The sequence below is a fragment of the Miscanthus floridulus genome, chromosome 8 (assembly GCF_019320115.1).
Source record: "Miscanthus floridulus cultivar M001 chromosome 8, ASM1932011v1, whole genome shotgun sequence".
NCBI classification, from domain to species: Eukaryota; Viridiplantae; Streptophyta; class Magnoliopsida; order Poales; family Poaceae; genus Miscanthus; species Miscanthus floridulus.
In genome coordinates this window covers 178957302-178980081 of record NC_089587.1, presented here as the reverse complement: position 1 = coordinate 178980081, position 22780 = coordinate 178957302, and the positions used below count along the sequence as shown (strand labels likewise).

General features: G+C 45.8%; 1 protein-coding gene and 1 long non-coding RNA gene across 2 annotated transcripts; one reads left to right on the top strand and one right to left on the bottom strand.

The window, feature by feature from the left end:
* The first annotated feature begins 3093 nt into the window (after window positions 1–3093).
* On the top strand, window positions 3094–5422 carry LOC136474138 (uncharacterized). Its single transcript, XR_010762850.1, has 3 exons — window positions 3094–3557; window positions 3656–3751; window positions 5091–5422. It is a non-coding gene; the product is annotated as an uncharacterized lncRNA (long non-coding RNA).
* A 5252-nt stretch (window positions 5423–10674) lies between these two features.
* On the bottom strand, window positions 10675–19554 carry LOC136470241 (uncharacterized). The gene is made up of 5 exons (XM_066468149.1): window positions 19257–19554; window positions 19062–19155; window positions 18879–18980; window positions 18708–18768; window positions 10675–10678 (listed from the first exon to the last, which is right to left on the bottom strand). Exons 1-5 carry the CDS (start codon window positions 19503–19505, stop codon window positions 10675–10677), a joined length of 510 nt encoding a protein of 169 aa, XP_066324246.1. The 5' UTR covers window positions 19506–19554.
* Between the last annotated feature and the right edge of the window lie 3226 nt (window positions 19555–22780).

Sequence of the window (22780 nt, the reverse complement as noted above, 5' to 3'; positions counted from 1 at the left end):
AGTCATAACATTGTTGTACATGTCCTTAATGAGCCCGACGTACTTCGTTGGGACTTTATGTTTGTCCAAAGCCCACCACATAACATTCCTTGGTATTTTATCATAAGCCTTCTCCAAGTCAATAAAAACCATGTGTAGGTCCTTCTTCTTCTCCCTATACCACTCCATAACTTGTCTTACTAAGAAAATAGCTTCCATGGTTGACCTTCCAGGCATGAAACCAAATTGGTTCATAGAGACCCGCGTTACTGCTCTCAAGCGATGCTCGATAACTCTCTCCCATAGCTTCATAGTATGGCTCATCAACTTAATTCCCCGGTAATTCGTACAACTTTGAATATCCCCCTTATTCTTGTAGATCGGTACCAATATACTTCTCCTCCACTCATCAGGCATCTTGTTCGATCGAAAAATATGGTTGAACAGCTTGGTTAGCCATATTATAGCTATGTCCCCGAGGTATCTCCACACCTCAATTGGGATACCATCCGGTCCCATCGCCTTACCTCCTTTCATCCTTTTCAACGGCTCTCTGACCTCAGATTCTTGGATTCTCCGCACAAAGCGCCTATTGGTATCATCAAAAGAGTCATCCAACTGAAAGGTTGTGTCCATATTCTCACCATTGAACAATTTGTCAAAATACTCTTGCCATCGATGTCGGATCTCACCCTCCTTCACCAAGAGATGCTCCCTTTCATCCTTAATGCACTTAACTTGGTTGAAGTCCCGTGTTTCTCTCACGAACCCTAGCCATCCTATAAATGTCCTTCTCTCCTTCCTTCGTACTCAAATGTTGGTAAAGATCCTCGTACGCTCTACCCTTTGCCACACTTACAGCTCGCTTTGCAGTCTTCTTTGCCACCTTGTACTTCTCTATGTTGTCCACACTCCTGTCATGGTACAAGCGTCTATAGCATTCTTTCTTCTCCTTAATAGCCCTTTGGACTTCCTCGTTCCACCACCAAGTATCTTTAGCCTCGCGTCCCCTTCCTTTAGTTACTCCACACACCTCTGAGGCTACCTTCCAAATGTTGGTTGTCATCTTGTCCCACATGTTGTTTATGTTGTCTTCTTCCTTCCAAGAGCCCTCTTTGATAACCCTTTCCCTAAATACCTCTGACGTCTCCCCTTTCAATTTCCACCACTTTGTTTTTTCAATCTTAGCTTGTTTATCCCTACAGGCACGCACCTGAAAACAAAAATCTGCCACCAAAAGCTTATGTTGAGAAACAACACACTCCCCTGGTATCACCTTGCAATCCAAGCATGCAGTTGTATAAATATTGTATATATAAATGCATGTTAGCATCATTGATGAGTATTTGTAGGGCTACAAAACTATGGTTTGTGGATAGTTCTTGTGATTAGTGTTTGCTCACTCTTTGATCAATGCTATGTTGAATTTTCTCATGATTTGGTTAATTGTTTGGATAATGAAATATTGCATTTGTGTATATTTAATATTGTCATCCTTGCTGCACGTGTTTTACTCCATACCCTAATTTATTTTGTGCACAGCCCACACTTGTTTGGTGAGGTTCTAAATAGTTAATTCTCAGTTTGCTAAGATTTCAGTTCAATATAAGTTAAATCACATTTTAGTACCAAGTTAATTCATTTTCTTTCTTTTGAATTGTAGGAACTGAGGTGCATCTACGAGGACCAATTAGGGAGCCTTGGAGTCATGGAGATAAGTGGAAAAACAATGGATTCGGTTTTGCTTATTGTTCGGTTAGAAGGAAAAGGTGTGACCTGTTTGCGAAATCATCTGGCTGTAGTGGTGGGGGATGTGGTGTCATGCCAAAATGTGCCAAAGTTTGCGAGGAACATAATGTTGGGAGAGAATGTAAGAGAGAAAAAGAATAGGATGGATGCTAAGAAACATCGTCTCTATGCGAAAAAAGGCAATTATAGAGGAAGCGTATGGAGATGCTAGCTAACACTCCTTGTGATGAAGATTGGCAGCTTGAATGGGCATTAAGAGAATCAATGAGGGAGACAGGGAGGTCAGGTGTTGGCTATTCACCATTGGGTGCAGTAGGCGGCAGTCGACCGCTTGTAGGTACTGAAAGATGCAATATTAACACGTCACCTTTAGGAAGAGCAAGTGGCTCGGGTAGTCAGATTACAACTGGTAGGTCCTACTGGAGTTCTAGTGTTTCATAAACTTTATTTGATTTAGAATTGGCACGTAGTAAGGCACTGTCACAGCCTAGGGTGGACATTATACTCCAAGGGGATTCCAAAGTGAGACTTGAAAAAACTTAGTCAAAGTGGTTCCATGCCAATGATATTCCTAAAAGGAAAGCTAACTGCCCATACTTTGTATCAGCCGTTAAATTAACCCAACAGTTTGGAGAATGAGTGACTATTCTATCGGAAAGACAGATAGATGGACCTTTGCCATATATGAACTATGATGATATTCTAGCTCAGATGGAAGAGTATAAGGAAAATTGGGCTCGATACGGAGTCACTGTGATGTGTGATTCATGGATAGGACTATTCAAGATGTGCACAATCAATTTTTTTGCAATGGCTGCGTGCTTTTCCATAGTTTCGTAAATGCAACCGATCATTTTCAAAATGTTGCATTTATTTATGAGCGTATCATTTCGAGAATGAGCGGTTGCATTCACGGAAAACATGCGGCCATTGCAAAATATCATGAATTTAATGATGCACATCTTGAATGGTCCTATCCATGAATCACACGTCACAGCGACTCCATATCGAGCCCAATTTTCCTTATACTCTTCCATCTGAGCTAACATATCTTCATAGTTCATATCTGGCAAAGAACCATTTATTTGTCTTCCTGATGGAATAGTCACTCCTCCAAGTTGTTGGGTTAATTTAACGGCCAATACAAAATATGGGCAGTTAGCTTTCCTTCCGGGAATATCATTAGCATGGAACCACTTCGACTAAGTTTTTCCAATTCTCACTTTGGAATCACCTTGCAGCATAATGCCGACCCTAGGCTGCGACGATACCTTACTACGTGCCAAATCTAAATCAAATGAAGTTTGTGAAACACTAGGACTCCGGTCGAACCTACTACTTGTAGTCTGACTACTCGAGCCACTTGCTCTCCCTAAAAGTGGCGTATTGCATCTTTCAGTACGTACAGGTGGGCTGTTGCCGCTTGCCCCACACAATGGTGAATAGCTAACACCTCTCTATCTCCCTCATTGATTCTCTTAATGCTCATTCAAGCTGCCCATCTTCATCACGAGAAATGCTAGACCTTCTATCATCTCCATATGCTTCCTCCATAATCGCCTTTTCCATAGAGGCGATGTTCCTTAGCATCCATCCTATTCTTTTTCCCTCTTGCATTCTCTCCCAACATTATGTTCCTCACAAACTTTGGCACATTTTGGCATGACACCACATCCCTCGCCACTCTAGCTAGATGATTCCGCAAACGGGTCACACCTCCACTTTTTCTTCTAACCGAACAATAAGCACAACTGAATCCTATGGTTTGCTATTAGGACCTAAAGGCTTAACACCTTCATCTACTCAGGATTTCTTGGCCTTCTTATCAAGTAGGCTTTGTAATCCTATGGTTTGTATTTTTTTCTTACATAATCTAATTCTTCTTAATATTTATTTACTCACATAACTGACCTGATATGCTATGCAGATTATTTCAGTTGTCAAGAGTAGAAATACAACAGAGAAAACCTTTGGAAATTTGGCCTTTGCGTGTGGATATGTCATGCTATTAGTCATAAACCAGGTATCTTGTCATTTTAAAATATTGTTTGCTATTAATCTTTACTTACCATTGAATTCTTATTATTGCTACTTAGGTGCTGTTAGTTTAGTACCGATCTGTGGATATGCCATGCTATTAGTCACAAACCGGATTTCTTGTCTCCAAAATATATCAGTTGCGAGTCATCACTCACTACTGAATTCTTATGGCTGCTACTTTTCTGGTGTTAATTTAGTATCGATCATTGCAATGTAGTTCAGGGGCGGAGCTCAGTGGCGGCCAAACTGGGCTCCGGTCCTTGTTTGTCTCCAACAGATACGAAGGGCACTTAGCTCCAATAGATGTATGCCAGCTGCTGAAGCTTAAAATAGATAAAGCCTGTCACCAGTTGAAGGGCAGCAGAGAGCTAAACATAGACTTTAGGAGTCATCTCGAACTTTTGCATTCAGTATTTCAGTTCCCAAGTGCGAATACTTATGCCATCTCACTTGTTGCCACTGGTCTACAATACTCTCAGGCCCATACTACTTACTTAGGTGAATCGATGACGGTGTTTTGTACAATTGAAATTAGGACAATAATGTTTCTAGTATTGAATTAGCCCCCCCTTGATCTTGGAGCATGCTCCGCCACTGATGTAGTTGACCAAGATTCTGGCAGCCTGAAATTTTCTGAGAGCTCCTACATATTTCAAAAGGCACAAGAGCACATATTGCAATCTTGGTTACTGGTTTTATTGGTACTTGAAACTGGTTGCTTCTAGTTCTAGTTTGGAAGTATTGTTTCTTACTTAAGTGTGAGGAATAGAATTATGAGGAACTTCTATTTTTGTAAGTTTGAAGCTTGGGAATTATACTGTTATGTCACCAAAAAATAAAATAGTCAGGTCAGGAATCTTATTTGCAATCATGTTATAATAAGGTGGAACATGACAGCTGGATGAAATGTGTGTGATGTGTTCTTGGACACGGTGAACAGTGGAAACTTAGGATGGTCACGCTCAGCTTCCTATCTGTGAGAAACTTAGATATAGACATGGGTGATGCCAGTGACACAAGGCAACTGAGTCTTAAAATTCATCTGTCGTTTACCTGGCTGTAATTTTAACCCATCACAATAACAGGACTTTTCATATTTCCTATGACCTGGCCACTTGGGAGTTGGGACACTTGTGATGTTACATTAGACATTAGTTTAACTTAATTAAGATAAGCCCACCAATACGAAGATGTCCCTTATAGTTATTATGACAATATTTGCTGCTGTACTCTTGAGATATTGGGAATATTTTAGGAACAATCGCTAAGATTATTATTGATATCTTACATTTCATGACTTGATCTGATGTCTCTTTTCTCAGGTACCAGATGCCATGAATTATCTTCTAGCTGAGTTCAACAGAGTTTGCATATACACAGTTCCAAAGCATCTGCATGCTTTAAATGTAAGTTTGTAATTAACTCTGTAATATATCTGCACTTTGTTTATTTTCTGTCTCTCATAGCAGATGTGATTAGGAAAACACCCAAAACGTTTTAAGTACTGCTCAGAACTATTTCTTTTGTTTTTTCTTGAATACAACTATTTCTAATGTATTTTTAGTTACTGGATGAAGCAGCTGTATGGACCAGGCTGTGTCATGTACTATTATAATATTATATGTTAATTAAACTTGAGATTTTTCAAATGATATCTGTAATTTCTTAGGCACAAGCAGATTGATAGGTTACCAGGAAGAAAATGGACAGCTCGAGAGCACTAAGTTATCTGACATATGTTGTTGCATATGTCAAAGTATATGCTGCAATGATTCAGGTGTGTACAGTTCTTTAGCCACATGATTGCTATGTGCTCACTTTGTACCTTCATCTATGATCTATCTGATAGCGAATTTATCTAATATATAAGCCTCTGCCCAGAAAACCGATGTATCACAGTAGAATAGAAGCATGACCACCTTACTTCATTGGAAATGATCACCTTACTTCATTGGAAATCAAAGGTGTAAGTCATCGTCATGGCTTAGCTGAGGGATGGAAATGGCTTGCCATGTTTCTCGATGCTCTTCCAGCTACTATACCACCGCTACTGCTTGTGCTCTTCAAGCATTTCTCAAGGCAGAAACTCACTTCAAGACTCACCTCCTGTTTTTGTGCATGCATGCAGTTTACTGGGGTTCTTGTGCTCTCAGATGGCTGGCTGGTTTTGCGCTTCACAAGAAATATGGGTCACACTGTCACAGTTCAAGAAAATCCTGGATGTAATATCACGGTGCTTCTTACCAGCTAAAGAACAAGGCAACAAAATGCAGTCTGAGGCTGTCGATAATCTACAGAACTATCATATGAAAAAATCTACCTCGAGGAACCAGAGGGGCAGACGGGCAGTACCTTGTCCAACAACTGCTATCGGAAGAGTTGTTCTTGTAAAGATCAAGACACCATATTGGCATGGGGCATCGCGTGTTATTGGCACGGAGCTGTTCGTATTTCAGAAAGGCAATCGAACTTGCAGAGCAAGGGACCCGCAGGCATACAAGCACCAAATCATCGTCCTAGATTTCTCCCTTTTTTTTCCACATGCTGAAGCCCCACGGTGTATTTGTGATGTATCCGGCCTAGAACAAATAGGATATTCTTTTTTGAAGTTAGCACATACGATAGGTTGAGGTTTAACAGTTTGTTGTTTGTCTTCTCTGTATCGTGGCCAATTCTGCCAACCTGACAATTTCGCCTCCTGTTTTAAAAGAATATACCTGTATTGAGAGCAATTTCGCCTTCTGTTTTAAAAGAATTCGGCTGGTCATTGGGAATTTGTGTGGGCACTAGAGTGTTTTTTTGTCTTGCGCTCCAACAACTCAACTGATAGCCTGTTCGGTTGGTTGGTTCGTATCGTTGTTGATACATGAAGAAGTACCGCTGGCTAGTTTGTGTGAGAGAAAAATACTATTCTGACTGAAAATTTATAATCGTTTACGACAAGCCACAGCCAAACGAATAGGCTGTGATACATAACATATGTTTAAGAGTGCCGATGATTCCAACAACTGATACAGCGATACGTCACATATGTTTAGCATCTCTACTATAAGGGACCAATCAAAACTATACTAGATCTAAAAAAAAGTCTCCCGCTGAGAGACTACAACCATTATGCACCAACGAAATTGTACCCAGGATTACCGTATCATTAAAATCTATGTCTCTTAATCCTTTCTCACAGACTTCAACTTGATCCGATGGCCAACGTTATTTGGATCTCCCTCACCCAAGCTTCAACGCACGCCTCACACACCCCACAGTCTACGGTAAAATGGAAACCAATGGAAGTCAATCAAGACAAATATGGAAGTCAGTCAAGGCAAATAGGAAGAAGGGATCCGTGACTCCGATCAAGGCAATTTCTAACACATCCCGTAGTCTACGGTAAAATAGAAACCAATGGAAGTCAATCACGGCAAATATGGAAGTCAATCAAGGCAAATAGGAAGGAGGAATCCGTGACTTCGATCAAAGCAATTTCTAGAATTGTCATTATAATGGAAAAACCCACACCGAGCCCGGCCCCATCTGACGCGTCCCTTCCAAAACTCGCCGTGCCGTTCTGGTATTGCGTTAATAAGGAATGGCGACAGACCTGCCAACATACTCACCCGCATGTTTCTGTCAAGAACACGTGAGACCTGGTTTGGTGACCCCACGCGTCAGTAGGAGCAGTGGAGCGTCTGTAGCGTGGCTAAACCTGGAAAGGTCTACCCCTTTCTTTTCATAAAATACCAACGGCGAACAAGAAAGCAAAACGGGTCACTTACAGTCCGGGCCCATAGAGAGGAGATCGATGAAGAGGTGTCGGGTTCATAAACCCGGGGTCCCTCGAGGACTGGCTTCCACGCCAAGGCTCGGCCCGAGCAGACAGCACGTAACTCATGGGCCGGCCCAAGAATCTACAACGACAGGCCGGAAGGGCGGCCCAGCCACCAACCGGAAGGTCTGGCCGAAGAGGAACAGCGCCCTCTCGTCGGCTGCTTCAGCCCACCTCTCCGACCGGAGCATTCGCTTCGACTCCAGCCGCCACCGGATGGCCCCTCCGATCGGGAGGTCTAGCCTAAAACACTACTTTCGACTCCGACCCCACGTCTTCGACCAGGGATCGCAGGAACCCTGCTCACCGCTCTTCTCCGACCGACGCACTCAGAGCCGACTGGAGCCATCCGACCGGGGACGCCCGCTCGGTAGGAACCAGAAGACGTGCGGAGAAAAGCAAGGCAAGGCTCACAAGTCAAAATCACTGTACCAGGGACCATACCCTACGCGGAACAGTACTCTGCAGCCACACTGACACAAACAATATTGTAGGCGCCGACATCTCTCTCTATAGTATTGTAGGGGCCGCTAAAACTCCCATACGGTAAGGCCCCCATGTGCCTCTGGGCATCGATAGCGGTATGGGCGCCAAGATTTACCGTATCAGGTGAACATAGCGAGACTCCTCACATGCCTCTAGGCATCAAACAGTATTTGCAGGTACCGACGACCACCATCCCTGAAAAAGGCAGCACGACCTCCCGTATGTATCTGACATTCAACAGTGACATCAACAGTGTTGTAGGCACCTACTATTATCTTGTACCCACTGGCGTGGGCGACAAGGCTCGATAGGCGTGGGCAACAAGGCTCGGTAGCATACGTACCCTCACCCTCTCACTTGTAAAGCCATCCCCTTTATCTATAAAAGGGGACGCGCCCCCTCCAACAAGGGGAGAGCCCTTCTTGAAGACAAAAGGCACCGATCAAGTTCACTAGCTCATGACTACAGAACCACCGGGTTCGGACTCGAAGCACACGCTTGAACACTTAGCTCATAGCGTAGCTTCTGTCGCTCTTGGCCCTTTCGACCGGAGAAATCAGACCTCCTGTACACCCCTTCTTCTTCCTTCTCGTTTATAACTCCACTGTAAACTTCGAGCACCTGGGCTCAGGAATAAAGTCACTAACCGACCCAAACTAGACGTCGGGCACGTTGTCTGAACCAGTATAAATCCTGTGTCATTGAGTGCTAGGCCACCTCCGATCATGACGTACGGCAAAACTACAAATATTCACTAGTTGGTCACTTTCTGCACTGATAGTTGGCGCCGTCCGTGGGATAGACGTTGTACGTTCAACACTTTTTGGTCATTGGATGGCCCACTTTTCCACCACCCTCACCGTGGCGGGCTCGGGTGATACAATTCGCTTCGGCTCGCTGGTGTTTCCTGCACTCTCACCCGCTGGGATGCAGGATCCACCCATCTTCGAGCCATCCTAGGCTTTCCTCTTCGGAAGCCTAGACTTCATCGTCGACTGGCTCGGCGTGCTACACCTCAGCGAGGAGCCTCACGTCCCGGCACCCATCAAAGGGGCGCCTGTCGATACAGGACCTACAGGATACCCCGCAAGGGAGAGAGAAGATCTAGTTCGACTAGGATTCTTCCCATGTAAATCTTAGTAGTAGAACTATTAAGTAATCCTACCAGGAAATCTCATTGTAAACCGACTAGGACTCTGGCTTCCTGACTATATAAAGGAGGGCAGGGCTCCTGTCAAGGAGGACGATAATTGTACAACACAACACTTCACAATCAATCTAACGCAAAGGCTAACGCCGACTGGACGTAGGGTCGTTACTCGATCTACGATCGAGGGCCTGAACCAGGATAAATCGACTGTCTCTTGCATTAACCATCGAGTTTAGCATACGCCGAAGCCCGAACATACTGCCCCGGGTACCCCCGTGGTAGGCTTTCGGTGGTGAAACATCGACAGCTGGCGCGCCAGGTAGGGGCTTTCGGCGACTTTGCATCCGAGAGCTCGATGGACCTCGACAACATAATCTTCCCGACGGGATCAACTTTCATCTTCGGCTCATGGATCTGCGAGGCAGACAACAACGGCAAGCTTCAAAGTCATCTCCTCGAAGATCCAGATCATCTTAAAGAAGTTCCTATTCCAACAACTGCAACGGATCAGCTCACCAGAAGATTCGCGCAGCTCATATTATCCGATTCAAATCAGATTTCACGACCACTCGTATCCGATTCGAATTCAAGCTCCAAGGCGAAGTTTTATCCGAGTGCTTTCAAGAAACCAAGTTCTTTTTTGGCAAGATTCCAGAGCACAACCCAAAACAACTCGGATTACCCCCAGAGTTCTCTCAAGAAGTCGAGTCCTTTTCCATTTGGGCTCGACAACATGGCAAAATCCTGTCAGGGATAGTTCTAAAGATCTTTCAATCCTAGATTCGGGATACCACTAACAGGAGCTCAGGAGGGTCTCGTGCTGATAATAACATCGCAGGACTATATCATCCACTGGTCGGGTTCCGTTCCTGAGGATAGCAGAACCCAACTAGTCGGCACAACAACAATAGCTATTCTACCTTACCAAGAAGGAGACTCGATCTACGACACCGGGGCATCTACTAAAGTTATCAGCGACTCCGACAGCATGAAAACTAATGCCAATAACAGAATGACTCACACACGAGAGGTGCTCATGGTTCGACGTCCGCGGTCACCATTAAATCCCCCGGAAGCACCCGATGTCAGATCATCAGATGAATCAGAATCCAACATATCACCCTTTGCCCAGGGCTACGATGGAGAAACCGATAGTCAGAAACAAGCTAGAGAAAGAAAAAACAAGTTGAAGCAAGGGCGCCAACACCGTGCTAGGCAGCGCAGGGAAGCTTGGATCAGATACGAGTCAGAATTGGCTGAGTACGACAAAAGAAAATCGCAACGGGAAGTTGAAGGAAGACACACGACAAATACGCCTTACGATAAGATTCGAGAAGCATTAGAAGAACTCGGAACAACTTCACATCCTGGTGAGAAGTATGAACAGCTCCAGGACTTGCTCCGATCGGCGATCCTGAGAACGCATGAAGAGAAAGCTCGATCAAGACTACCTGCCAGATCAACAACCCACCGGCAAGAAGATCAAAATCAAAGGAAATCTGCTTTCGAAAGACTTGGGCCGGGTGGAAGCCATGATGGAGGAAGTAGGAAGGAACATAATCAAGGTCACCGATTTGAACAACTAAGGAAGACTAGGAGCAGGGTACCTACCCAGACAACCTCGCAAGATTGTTCCCATCAAACAACAGTTGGCCAGAAGAAGGTGCCGAATCTGAATTCAAAGAAACCAAGGCACACGATAGGTTCCCCTGTTTCGCGAACAGGCTTGCATTGGTACGATTACCTCACAAATTCAAACCGTCTAACCATTCCAAGTATGATGGCAAAACTGAACCAAGGCAATGGCTCAGAATATATTCACAATCAATTGAACTAGCCGGAGGAGACGACGATATCAAAACCCTTTTCTTTCCCATGGCACTGGAGGCCATGCCCCTCCAATGGTTCGACAAACTGAACCCAGGATCTATCAGAAATTGGGAGGATTTGCAAAGAGCTTTTTGTGAAAATTTCACAGGAATCATTACACACCCAATCACTCATGCAGAGCTAAAAGGACTCAAGCAAAAGGGAGGTGAAAGTCTTAGAAATTACTATCGACGATTCGGCGAACTACGAGCTCAAGTGCATGACATAACCGAACAAGAAGTAATTGAAGCTTTCTCTCACGGAATCATGGCTAGGTGGCAATTTCAAGACTTCTGCAAAGAAAATCCGAGAAACAATGAAGAATTCAGACGTACAGTAGAAAAGATGATTACTGTAGAAGAAAAAACACGAGAGAGGTTCCCGAACAGAAGCAACCAGGACAACTCGGACAAGCAAAATCACCAAAATAGCAGACATCAAGAAAGAAAACGTAGACCAGACAATACTGTGGCAATGGCCGACAAATCAAAGAAGTTTCCCAAACCCAGAAGATATGATGACATTGAAAACATACGTTGCCCATTGCACCCTAGTGGGAGGCACACCATCGGAAATTGCTACACTTTCAATGATCGATACACAAGAAAAAATAGTAAGGAAAACACCAAAGAGGACAATCAGAAAAGAGAAGAAGACAACCACGAGGACAAAGGATTCCAAAAACCCAGGGGAATGGTAGCAGTGATTTTCTCAGGGGCTCCGGATTGCAGAAGCAAACATCAAGAAAAACTAGCACTGCGGACCATTATGACAGCAGAACCGGCTACACCAAGATACCTCAATTGGTCACAGTATCCTATCCAATTTACCAGAGAAGACCAATGGACTAGCGTGGGAAACGCAGGCCATTATCCACTGGTTCTAGATCCGACTATTGCTAGTATGACCTGTCACCAAAGTACTAATCGATGGAGGAGCTAGGACTCAACATCATCTTTTCAGAAACTCTAAGGAAAATGGGACTACAACTCGCCGGGATGATTACGCCAACAAGCACACCCTTTTATGGAATAGTACCTGGCAAAGCAGCCATGCCACTCGGACAAATTACTTTACCTGTTACCTTTGGAACTCCCTCAAACTACCGAACAGAGTTTATCAAATTCGAAGTCGCCGACTTCGATTCGTCTTATCATGCAATCCTCGGACGTCCAGCACTGGCCAAATTCATGGCAATACCACATTATCCGTACTTACTGCTTAAGATGCCAGGACCAAACGGTATCCTTTCTCTTCAAAGCGATTTGAAGCGCGCTTTTGACTGCGACGTTCAGGCAATCCAAATTGCAGCTAAAGCGCAAGCCGACAATGGAAGAAAAGAAATAGCCGCAATCACTGCATGAGATAAGCCAAGAAGAATTAGAAATACCTGGCTAAAAAGCCCAGCATCATCGCACCACCAAAAGAAGCCGACGTCAAGCAAATCGACTTAGGCACAGGCGATACCTCCAAGACAGCAACCATCAGTGCTCACCTCTCGGCAAAATAGGAACTCGCGCTCACCAACTTTCTTCGGGACAACAAAGATATCTTCGCTTGGAAGCCGGCCGACATGCCAGGAGTCCCAAGGGAGTTGGCTGAGCACAGAATTGATGTTAACAAAAGCTCCAAGCCTGTAAAGCAACGGCTATGACGATTCTCACCTGACAAGAAGGCAGCAATTAAAAAGGAAATAACAAAACTAATGGCAGCCGGATTCATCAAGGAGATCCTTCATCCAGATTGGCTAGCAAACCCGGTCCTTGTGCAGAAGAAAAACACGGACGAGTGGCGTATGTGCGTCGATTACACAGATCTCAACAAACATTGCCCAAAAGATCCGTTCGGGCTACCACGCATTGACCAGATAGTTGACTCGACAGCAGGATCTGCGCTATTATCTTTTCTCGATTGCTATTCAGGATATCACCAGATCGCACTAAAAGAGGAAGACCAGAGCAAGACATCTTTCATCACCCCGTTTGGTGCCTACTGCTACAAGACCATGTCGTTTGGACTAAAGAACGCTGGCGCCACGTACCAAAGAGCTATCCAGACTTGCCTTGGGAATCAAATCGGTGAAAATGTGGAGGCATACGTGGACGATGTGGTGGTGAAAACAAAGAACCCAGACACTCTAATTGAAGATTTAAAGCAAACCTTCGAAAACTTGAAGAAATGGAGATGGAAATTGAACCCAAATAAATGTGTATTTGGAGTTCCCTCAGGACAACTACTCGGATTTTTGGTCAGTCAGCGCGGGATCGAAGCCAGCACCAAGCAAATTCGAGCTATAACTAGAAATGGGCCCACCTAGAAGTGTCAAAGATGTGCAGAAACTAACAGGATGCATGGCGGCCCTCAACCGTTTCATATCAAGACTCGGAGAAAAGGGGTTACCTTTCTTTAAACTACTAAAGAAGACAGACAAGTTCGAGTGGACAATAGAGGCCGACGAAGCTTTCAAAAAACTTAAAGAATACCTCACTTCGTCGCCTATCCTGACACCTCCGAAGAAAGATGAAGATTTGATGCTATATATTGCGGCAACTCCTACCGTAATCAGCACAGCAATAGTCATAGAAAGAGAAGAACAAGGGCACGTGTATAAAGTGCAACGTCCCGTATACTACATCAGCGAAGTACTGTCAGAGTCCAAAATCCGGTACCCGCATGTACAAAAACTACTCTACGCTCTACTCATTACCTCACGGAAGCTTCGCCACTATTTCGAAAGCCACAAGATTACCGTGGTGACAGATTTTCCACTCGGAGACATCCTACACAATAAAGATGCCACGGGGCGCATATCCAAGTGGGCAGTTGAAATTGGAGCTCTTGACATCAATTTCACCCCACGGAAAGCAATCAAATCTCAAGCCCTCGCCGATTTCGTGGCCGAATGGACAGAGATTCAACAGCCTTTATCAGATACAATCCTTGACCACTGGAAGATGTACTTTGATGGATCACTCAAACTAGGCGGGGCCGGTGCAGGCGTTCTCCTCATTTCTCCAGAAGGAAAACAACTCAAGTACGTCCTTCAGATATTATGGCAAGCTACAAATAACGAAGCAGAATATGAAGCCCTCATCCACGGGCTACGAGTGGCGATTACCCTCGGAATAAAAAGATTACTCGTATACGGTGATTCAGCAGTAGTCATCAACCAAGTCAACAAAGATTGGGATTGCACCAAAGAAAACATGGGTGCTTATTGTGCTGAAATCCGGAAACTTGAAAAACATTTCCAAGGATTAGAAATTTTACACGTCCTACGCGATTCCAACATTGCAGCAGATGTCCTTGCCAAGCTCGGATCAGACAGAGCAAAGGTTCCACCCAGCGTATTTATAGAAGAGCTATCAGTTCCCTCTATCAAACAACCCGGTGAAACAACACATGAAATTCAGGCTAAAGGCGTTCAGATCTTGGTAATCAACACTTCATGGAGCCAAGTTTTCATCGACTATATCAAAGAAAATAAACTGCCAGCAGATAAAGCAGAGGCCACCCAAGTTGTTCGCAGAAGCAAAAACTACGTTCTAGTAGGAGATAAACTTTACAGAAGAGCAACATCATCAGGAGTACTCCTAAAATGTGTCTCATTTGAAGAAGGCAAAGAGATCCTAGATGAAATACACTCAGGTTGCTGTGGAAATCATGCCGCTTCAAGGACACTAGTTGGCAAAGCATTTCGCACCGGATTCTACTGGCCAACCGCTTTGAAAGACGCAGAAGAACTTGTCAGAAAATGCAAAGGTTGCCAAATGTTTGCAAGACAAGCCCATGTACCAGCTCACAATCTTATCTGCATCCCACCCGCTTGGCCCTTTTCCTGCTGGGGGCTAGATCAAGTGGGACCCCTGAAGAAAGCAAAAGGCGGCTTCGAGTACATCTTCGTAGCAATCGACAAATTCACCAAGTGGATTGAATACAAACCACTCGCGAAGTACAGCGCAACCAAAGCAGGTCGAGTTCATCCAAGACATTATGCACCGCTTCGGCATGCCCAATCGAATCATCACAGATCTAGGCTCCCCTTCACAGCTACAGAATTCAAGAGCTGGGCACAAGACTGTGGTTTCAGTATAGACTACTGCGTCTGTTGCACATCCAGAGGCCAACGGACAAGTAGAAAGGGCTAATGGACTCATACTAGCCGGATTAAAGCCAAGATTATACGAAGAACTAGTGGACTATGGGTCCAAATGGATTGAAGAATTACCGAAAGTAGTATGGGGACTACGAACTCAAATAAGCAGAGCAACAGGCTACTCACCCTTCTTCCTAGTTTACGGGTCAGAAGCCGTACTGCCCGCCGACTTGATCTGGACATCCCCAAAGATAGAGCAATACGATGAAGGAGAAGCAGAACACACAAGAAGATTAGAACTCGACAGCTCAGAAGAAATCAGAGTAAACGCTACCCTCCAATCAGCCAGATACCTACAAGGTTTAAGACGGCATTACAACAAAAGTACCCAACCCCGATCACTACAAGTCGGAGACTTAGTACTAAGAAGGATACAGAAGACTGACGGACGACATAAGCTACTCAGTCCATGGGAAGGTCCAGTTCATTGTCACAAAAGTCACCAGGACCAGGCACATACAAGTTAATAACCGAAGATGGAAAAGAAGTCAGCAATACATGGCACATCAGCCAGCTAAGAAGATTCTACGCGTAAAAACAACTCAAGAAAAAACTAGATATGCAAGCCACAAGGGACCAACGTTCACAATCGACGAAAAGCAATACTCTTCAACAACATATGTAGTAGTTTATACTCATGATCAATAAAGATGACATTCATCCACAGCATGTCTTGTCATGACTTTCAACGAGTTGTTTTCACGAAACAAAAAGCAAAATGGCTGAAAACATGCCTGAGCATTCCGGCCGAGAGCAAAATAGCTAAAAAGACGCTTGAGCCCGCCGATGAGGGTAGCTAAAAGCTAACACCCGAAACAAAAAGCAAAATGGCTGAAAACATGCCTGAGCATTCCGGCCGAGAGCAAAATAGCTGAAAAAGACGCTTGAGCCCGCCGATGAGGGTAGCTAAAAGCTAACACCCGAAACAAAAAGCAAAATGGCTGAAAACATGCCTGAGCATTCCGGCCGAGAGCAAAATAGCTGAAAAGACGCTTGAGCCCGCCGATGAGGGTAGCTAAAAGCTAACACCCGAAACAAAAAGCAAAATGGCTGAAAACATGCCTGAGCATTCCGGCCGAGAGCAAAATAGCTGAAAAGACGCTTGAGCCCGCCGATGAGGGTAGCTAAAAGCTAACACCCGAAACAAAAAGCAAAATGGCTGAAAACATGCCTGAGCATTCGGCCGAGAGCAAAATAGCTGAAAAGACGCTTGAGCCCGCCGATGAGGGTAGCTAAAAGCTAACACCCGAAACCAGTCGACCGAAATTTAACTTCAAAAGACCCTCCAGCACTTCGTTCTGAAAAGCAAGAGGCTCGGGGGCTACATCCAGATAGGAATACTTTTTCCTCAGAAAAGCACAAGCGCCACTCAAGAAAGCACTCGGATGCCGAAGTTTGTCAAGGCAACATTCTATACCGAGTCGTTTTACATAGCGCAGGCGAAAGGTTGTCAACGCAAAGATCTACATCTAACAAGTCATAGCACGGACAAAGCACTCGACGGATCACAAAAGAGGAAGAAAAGAAAAGTACTCGACAAATCGAGGGGTCTCGTCAAGGATAACACACAGAGTTGTTTTGCGGAGCGGAGACAGGAACAGGACAAAGTACTCAGCAAGTCAAGTAACTTCAACCACACCCAGGCAAAGAATACATCAACAAAAATAAAGAATCTTCATTTAAAGGGGAGTGTAATATTACAAGGGGATGCTCAATCAAGTCAGGCGTTGTCATCAGAAAGGGAGATGTCAATATTTAGACTATCTACAACCCTACTGGCTAGACCTTCGACCTCGGGCTCCATCCTCTCAACGGCGTCAAGGTATTCTTGGCTTTCAGCTTCCTCTGCTATCTTGGACAGAGGCGCCTCTGGAGCAAGGACCCGGACCTGGGCCAGCACATTCTTGGTACATACTTGGGCACACTTCTTCGCGAACTCTTGGAAACGAGTCGGAATCCGAGGAATGAACTGCGCCCAAGATTGCCCAGTCATCCGCTGGAGTCCGGAGGACATCGGCTACTGAGCGAAAAGATTTCCACAAAACATTCCAATTTTCAGTAGCCGTCGCCAGCTTCCCGGACAAGCCTTCAATAGTTTTTTGGGCCTGCACAAGATCTCTGTCAGCTCCGCGCCTAATCAGCCTAGCAAGGGCGAGTTCTTCCTCAGCATGAGTAATTACCTCCTCAGCTTTATTATGACTAGAACGGACAAGGGCCTTCATTTCATCGATACTCTCCGAGAGCTTCTGCTTCTCGACTCGGAGAGCTAGACAAGACACCCAAGAACAAGTCAGCGGAAAAAGAAGTCAAAATACAAAAAGAAACAGGCCGAACCCGTGGCACCTTTGCATTCATTCTTCGCAGACTCCACCGCAGCATCTCTCTGCTTCTCCGTCTCCACGACCCGGGCGCGAAGGGTCTTCTCCTCCTTTTGGTACATTTGACGCTCCGTCTCCAATTCAGCCCGGAGGAGGTCAAGATCGGCTTTCAGAGCGTCCACCTCCGAAGACAACTTCCTCTCATTTTCAGATGAGAAAAAGAAGCCAGAATGATCACGAGAGAAAGACTGAGCAAAGAGAAACAAGGCGTAAGAACAGAAGAAAAACAAGCATGCAAAAGAGGAGTAGCAATAAAACCTACCTGGAGCTTTTCACCAAAAGAAGTCGCGAGGGTCGACAAGCTCCCCCAGGCTGCGGTCAGCTCTGATAACCGATGAGTGGCATCGAACTGTTGCACCACGTCACCGGAAAAAGAGGGGCCGCCGGAAGCAAGAGAAGGGGAAGGAGAAGCCGGCTGGGGCGAAGAAGGAACGACCAAAGCAACCTCCAGGGAAGCCGGAGCCAAACCCTCAGAAGGACCCGGCGCGACGGCCACAGTCACCTCCGGAGCGGCCAAGTCCGCAACTCCGCCAGGAAGCTCTGAAGCCCCCGCGGCGACTTCATCAACAGAATGTTGTGAGTCCCGAGGCTCGGAACTCGTTGGCGCGGCGGGAGGCAGAGAAGAAGTCGATGAAGAAATGAGAGAAGACGAAACACTGAAAAATGATAAAAGGAAGCACCATTAAGAACCAGAGGAAGGAAGATAAAAGCCAAAAAGATAAAGCTAGAATCTACTCACCCAACCACTTTCTTCTTCGCGAAGCCAAGAGAAGGCCTCGCAGGGGGAACCACGACGGCGAAGACGTCCCCGCCACCCGGCGACGGGCGCGGGATAGCCGACAACGGAGCCGCGGAAGAAGCCGAGGGCTGGAGCCATGGAAGAACCCCGCACCAGAGGAGCAGTAGAGCTCGGGGCAGAGGCAACCAAAGAACTCGACACCGGAGCTTCAGGAGAAGTCGGCGCGGGAGTCTCGGAAGAACTCGCACCCGACCTCCGATTACTTCAAAAAGTTCAAAACTAAAAGTCAAGACGAAGAAGAGAAATTCAATACAACAAGAATATGAAAAACAACTCACCGCCGCATGACGAGGGGGACTTCATCATCCTCTTCTTCCTCAGCCAAGGAAACCAGAGCACCTGCTGAAAAGAGAATAAAAGTACTCGGATCAAGAGAGAGACATGAAAATAAAGGAACAAAGAGTATTAAATGTGCTCACCTAAGAGCATGCTAGCAACGACTGGAGTACCTGAGGGAGTACTTGGTTTGCGAGGCTTCTTGGAGACAGGCAGGCCAGATGAAGACCCATCCGTTCGCCCCCTCTTCGGGACGCTGCGAGGGCCGCGAGGGACTAGACGAGGAACATATTCTTCATATACATCAACAAATCCGGAAGAAACCCCAGGAAGGGCTGTAGAGGTTTGGGACTTACTAATTGCAGAGGTTCCAGCTAAACGATCCCCAGTCTCCGCCACGGCAGGGAGAACATCAAGGGGGATCGGATCGACAAAGTTTCGCCCAAGCTCCTGTGAAAAAGAATAAAACAACCGAGACAAAGAAAAGCTAAGCAAGAACAGGATGCAGCAAAAGTATATAAAGTACTCAAACAAAAAGATAGACAACTCACAGCTGGAGGCGGGTTGATGGCCGAGAACTCAGAGACGGCAGGAGGAATGACGCTCACTCCTTTCAGCATCTTCTGAAGACGCTCGAGTACCTCCTCACCGGTCAGCTCAAGAGCTGGGACCATGCGTGAAGGATCCTCGGCCCTAGAATACTCAAAGCCGAGATGCTCCCGCTCCTTCAAAGGCTGAACCCGGCGACGAAGGAAGCTTGAAACAATACCAAAGCCGGTCAAACCCTGCTGTTTCAGCATGCTAATCCTATCAAGGAGTGGCTGGATCGCTTGAATCTCAGCAGGTGACTCAAGCTTCTTGTCCCATCGGTCATTCACCACAGGACCAGATCCGGAGTGGACGACAAGGGAAGGGATCAAATTGGCAGCGTAGAACCACTCGGCACGCCAATCTTTGACAGAATCGACCAGGTCATAATCAAAAAACTTAATTTTGAGACCCTGGCGAACTGAATCCCGCAACCGCCAAGGGCACTGGTTTCTTCACGGTGGGGTTGAGGTTTCAGACGAAAGAAAAAGCGAAAAAGAGATAGAGAAGGAGGGATCCCAAGGAAGGCTTCACAAAGGTGAACAAAAACAGAAAGATGGAGAATGGCATTGGGGGTTAGATGGTTCAGACTAACCCCGAAATAACCAAGAAACTGATGAAGGAAGGCGGAAGCAGGAAGACAAGTCTAGCGCGGACAAAGGAAACAAAAAGGACAATCTCACCAGGACCCGGAGCCAGAACCCGATGCTCGCCCCGAACTCTCCATTCAGCGATGACTTTGCTTTGGATCAAGACGTCGCTAACGAGCTCGCGCAGCTGGTCTTCGCTTATTGTTGGAGCCGGCCCAACCTTCTAAGCTGCCCTCATGGCCACAAACTCCTGGTTTTCAATCAAAGAGAGGGATGACTCCTCGTCCACGAAGGGTCGCCTGAGACTTGCTTGCGGTTTTCTTCTTTCCCATGAACTGGCGGAAGCAAAAAAGACACTAAGGAAGATGAAGCTAGGATGATGGTGCTCGGGTGATGGCGACAATGACAGCGGCGGATTTCTGAGAGCTAGGGTTTAAAGGCAAGAGCTGGACAGCAAAGGAAAGGAAGATAAAAGGTCTTTAAATAGATTTTTCAGTGATACAAACGGCCCACAAGGCCCGTTAAAACACAATGTGGGAACGCAACGGTCCATTTACCGACGCAGCTAAAACGACGGAGGGCACGAATCCACACAACGGTACAAACCAACGGGCAGATTTCAGACTTATCCGTCCAACGCCATGGCAGGGTTATCAGATTGATACAAGAACAACCCGTCAAGCCAAGAAGAGAGAAAGAAGAAAGAGAGGGTTACCTCACGAGGAACAAAAGAACCCGGTTATGTAAGAAAGAACTCGGTAGTCTCACGAACGACAGGGATCACAACAGAAAAGTCAAAGACAACTCAAAAGACAAGATTCGTTACATTACAAGCGACTTCAAAAATAGAAGATTACAAATCTTACAAGACCCAATGAACTCGGCACCACGAAAAGCAAAGTAGCAAAGAGGAACACGGACACGACTAGGCCCTGGAACGACTACGTGTCCCAAATTGCTACTCGGAAGGACAGACCGCCATCAGATACACTGTTTTCTTCAAAGGACGGACGCAGTGCATCCAAGGCGGAAATCGGCAGCACGACAGGGCAACATGGAGCAGAGAAGTCCGGCGGGCATCTATCTACCCAAGACCGATGTGATGCTGGATATGGTGTTGATCTGCACCGGACGGTCTCAAGACAAGCGACGAGGATCAACCCAGAACTGCCGGATGAAGAAACGAAGCCCACATCACAAGACTTCCTCCAACTACCACCATGTACATCCTGGCACAATGCTGTCGCGGGATTAGCCTACCTCTAATCCCTATCACAAGATTTCCTCCAGCTACGACAAGACACACAGGAACTACAAAATATGCCCGGGGGCTACTCTACTTCACAAACTACCATGTTCATGACCACCAAGGTTTCAACAGAATGTCCAATGGATGAAAACAAGCACTCCGGGACAGTATTTATAGACCAAAGGATCGGCGTACATGGACTAGGAGTACCAACGAAATAAGCCTAACAAAGGACATAGTGAAAAGACAGGACTCAATAATAGACGATTCAGGCGAGAGGAAGCAGTACTCGAAGACGGGCATATTCGGAAGAATATACCAGCACAGTACAACCCATGAACAAAAGGCATTTACACTCAACCACCACCATACAACTGCATCTGACAATAGCAGACCATCAAAGAATACGCCAAGACCTCGCATCCGAGTTCTTCCTGAACAAAACAACACGGATATACGCTCGGAGGTTCGGCCAGCACCATAGCTTAATCAACACTAAGCTTGGGAACCCGGCTTTCATTTCAACTACTCCTGGAGGCTCAGAACCAAAGATAAAGGACCAAGAATACAAGAAACTCAAGACTACAACGACGACGATACATCAAGACTCTTCATCCGATTTCTTTTCTAAAGAGAAGAACTCAGAGAAAGCGCGGAGCTGCGGGATAGACCCAAAAGCACGACACTCAGTGAGTGCAATTTCACCCAAAAGGAACCCGGACATAAGCTCGGAGGCTGCATGCCGCGAAAATACTCGGATGATGGTTTAATCCAAGATTAAAAGGCTGCTTCGGAAAGATGCCGCGAAACTACTCGGACGATGGCATAATCCAAGTCTTGGGGACTACTTCAGAACACAAATTTTCAAACAAAGGATCAAGACCCTCCAACTTTTTGTTCCAAATAGCAAGAGGCTCGGGGGCTACACTCAGTGAGTGCACTTTTTCTTCGAAAAAGCACACGTCATCAAAAGACTTCCTCAACGCAGACCATTTCAAGACATTACGACAAAAAGAACCCGGAACGAGCCATATTCGAGTTCTTTTTGATAAAACTTCAACGAACAATTAGAACAACTTCAAGACAAGATCCTCCAGCTCCTTGTTCCAAATAGCAAGAGGCTCGAGGGCTACAACCAGATGGATGTATTTTTTCTTCAGAAAAGCACTCGCCACTCAAAGATCCTAAGAAGCGCTACAAGGTTTCACTCCAGAAAGCACTCGGATGACATCTTGTTCCTACTCAACAAGACTTGAAGGGGCAGAGCGAGACTTTCAGAGCTCAACCATGAAGTGCTCGGGGGCTTGTTGATACAGGACCCACAGGATACCCTGCAAGGGAGAGAGAAGATCTAGTTCGACTAGGATTCTTCCCATGTAAATCTTAGTAGTAGAACTATTAAGTAATCCTACCAGGAAATCTCATTGTAAACCGACTAGGACTCTGGCTTCCTGACTATATAAAGGAGGGCAGGGCTCCTGTCAAGGAGGACGACAATTGTACAACACAACACTTCACAATCAATCTAACGCAAAGGCTAACGCCGACTGAACGTAGGGTCGTTACTCAATCTACGATCGAGGGCCTGAACCAGGATAAATCGACTGTCTCTTGCGTTAACCATCGAGTTCAGCATACGCCGAAGCCC

Coding starts and splice junctions, on each gene's coding strand:
- LOC136470241 (XM_066468149.1), bottom strand. CDS start 19,505: ATGCTGAAACAGCAGGGTTTGACCGGCTTTGGTATTGTTTCAAGCTTC. Junction 19,156..19,256: donor CCATCAACCCGCCTCCAGCT/GTGAGTTGTCTA, acceptor TCTTTTTCACAG/GAGCTTGGGCGAAACTTTGT. Junction 18,981..19,061: donor AGCTGGAACCTCTGCAATTA/GTAAGTCCCAAA, acceptor TTCCTCGTCTAG/TCCCTCGCGGCCCTCGCAGC.